We start from the raw sequence: 2,185 nt of genomic DNA, 5'->3' as shown, positions 1-2,185 counted from the left end.
AGTTTAAATACCTCAGCTTCTTAATATATAATTATAGATTGTGCTATCATCTCTTTTCTTTTCACTTTATTCTGAATAAAGATACAACACAGTCTCATCGTATTTTCTACTTTGTTTTAAATCTATCCAAATCCAAATACAACAGGGGTAACAGGGCTGACACTGTCAGTGCTTCCATTAGACAGTCATTCTTATGGCCAAGGCTTCATCTCTTGAGACTCACTCAGAATATGCGTCTAACAGGTGTTTTGAGTGAAAATGACACTACATTTGCAAGATTTTTGGCAGACATGTCCTACAACAGTAGCTTTCAAGGCAATATTGTCCTTTCTTCCTTCATTCACCAGACCACTCAATTAGCTGAATTCATCAGTAGAATATACAGAGATGAAGTTATTCGAAGACCTAATTTGAGTAGTCGAGCGTACTTTGGTGAAAGGGCAATCTTAGCTAATCGTAATGATACGGTGGATACCATCAACATGGCTGTGCTTGAAAAGATGCCTGGTGAGAAGGTTACGCTTTTATCAACTGATTCTGCTGATATCAACTATGCTGATGGCTTGCACACCATCCCTGCAGAGTACCTTCAAAGTCTTAACCCCTCTGGCTTGCCTCCTTCACAACTGGAGCTAAAGGTCGGCGCACCGGTTATGCTTTTACGAAACATTGATCCAGCAAGAGGTCTTTGTAACGGAACGAGGCTAATCGTAATGCATATTGGTCAGTATATGCTTAGGCTTCGCCTGGCCAACAAACCTGATGCTCCAATAGAGCTCATCCCACGATTTACTCTGTCGACCCTAGAAGGCAATATGCCATTTATGCTCACCAGGAAACAATTTCCTGTAAAACTATGTTTCGCTATGACAATCAACAAATCCCAAGACCAACCATTAAAGTATGTAGGAGTTGACTTGCGACGTCCGCCGTTGCATGGTCAGCTATATGTCGCGTTGTCAAGGGTGGCTTCTCTCTTTGGTGTATCAGTCCTTTTGCCAGAGAATACAGATACAACCAACAATGTTGTTTATTCAGAGCTTTTGCTCAATTAATATATGTATTATGCCCAATTCACTTGTGCTCAATTATACCTATGTTCAACTATACTTATGCCACTTTCTTTTTTTTGTAACTATGTGGCTCTCATTCAATAAAATTATACGATCACTACTTTCTCTTTAAATGCATTAACCTTTCTACAACTCATTCAGCATTTACCCTTACTCATCACAAAGGGCAAAGCCCTTAAGCCCGCGGCAGCACGACGACGTGCAAAAACGAGCGTAGCGAGTTGGAAGCGGATAGTAACAATAAAACTCAAAGTTTTCTATATTCTATATCTCTATAGCTTTCTAAGCGTACTGTTCTATTTTTTCTTGACTTGTGGGCGGGTTATTTTCGCTGGCTGAAGAATCTGCGAAACCAAGAGATGGGTCGTACCACATCTGAAGTCGAAATGGAGGCAACTGTACGATTGAATGTCGTTCCTAATTCAACCCTAGTTGCCTCCATTTCGACTTCAGATGTGGTACTGTTCTCAGAAGAAGAAAAAATTGAACCCATTATACGTTGGCTTCATCTACTTCCTCACTTTCTTCTGTACCAACATCCAGGTGTTCAATTGCCTCAGAATCATCTTCAGTCAGCATACTATCATCATGATCTGAATTCATCAGCTCTACCTCCATTTGTGAATCGTTTCCGCGATCACTGTTGTCGTTGTTGTCGGTTTCCATTCGATCAAGCTGATCAGGAACCAATGCACCAACAACTCTACACCCTCGAGAAATACCACGACACAGTTTTTCATGTTTAGCCTTAGTAATTCTTTTAGTAAAGACATTAATTCTCTTTTTGCATTTGTTACAGAAAAATGTTTTGAAGTAAGTCATGATTAAGCTTTTAGAAATAAAAGTGATCGAATAGTTTTCTTTACTAAATTATCAAATAATTAATTCTTCCCAAAGTAGATTTTAAAGCCCAGCAGAGCTGATTACTAAAAAAGATATTTTACTGGCCTACCACTGCCATAGTGAATGGGACATAATTCAGAAGAAAACAAAGCAGTCTAGTCTATCAGTCCTCATCATGACCATTGCAGGTTTATACTTATGCAAGCCGGTCGCGCTAGAGCAACTAAAAGGAGCTAAAAAATGAACTTATCAGTCTTGTTAGGCATCAA

The 2,185-nt window shown here is 39.4% G+C and overlaps 1 protein-coding gene across 1 annotated transcript; it reads right to left on the bottom strand.

Moving 5' to 3' along the window:
* Positions 1-1,355: 1,355 nt before the first annotated feature.
* On the bottom strand, positions 1,356-1,895 carry RHIMIDRAFT_242945 (uncharacterized protein; the record flags this gene model as incomplete). Its single annotated transcript, XM_023609872.1, has 2 exons — positions 1,356-1,490; positions 1,572-1,895. The coding sequence occupies 2 exons, from the start codon at positions 1,893-1,895 to the stop codon at positions 1,356-1,358; spliced, it is 459 nt and encodes a 152-aa protein (XP_023460890.1).
* Between the last annotated feature and the right edge of the window lie 290 nt (positions 1,896-2,185).

Source organism: Rhizopus microsporus (assembly GCF_002708625.1).
Source record: "Rhizopus microsporus ATCC 52813 unplaced genomic scaffold scaffold_81, whole genome shotgun sequence".
Taxonomy (NCBI): Eukaryota; Fungi; Mucoromycota; class Mucoromycetes; order Mucorales; family Rhizopodaceae; genus Rhizopus; species Rhizopus microsporus.
This window is presented reverse-complemented; position numbering and strand designations above follow the sequence as displayed.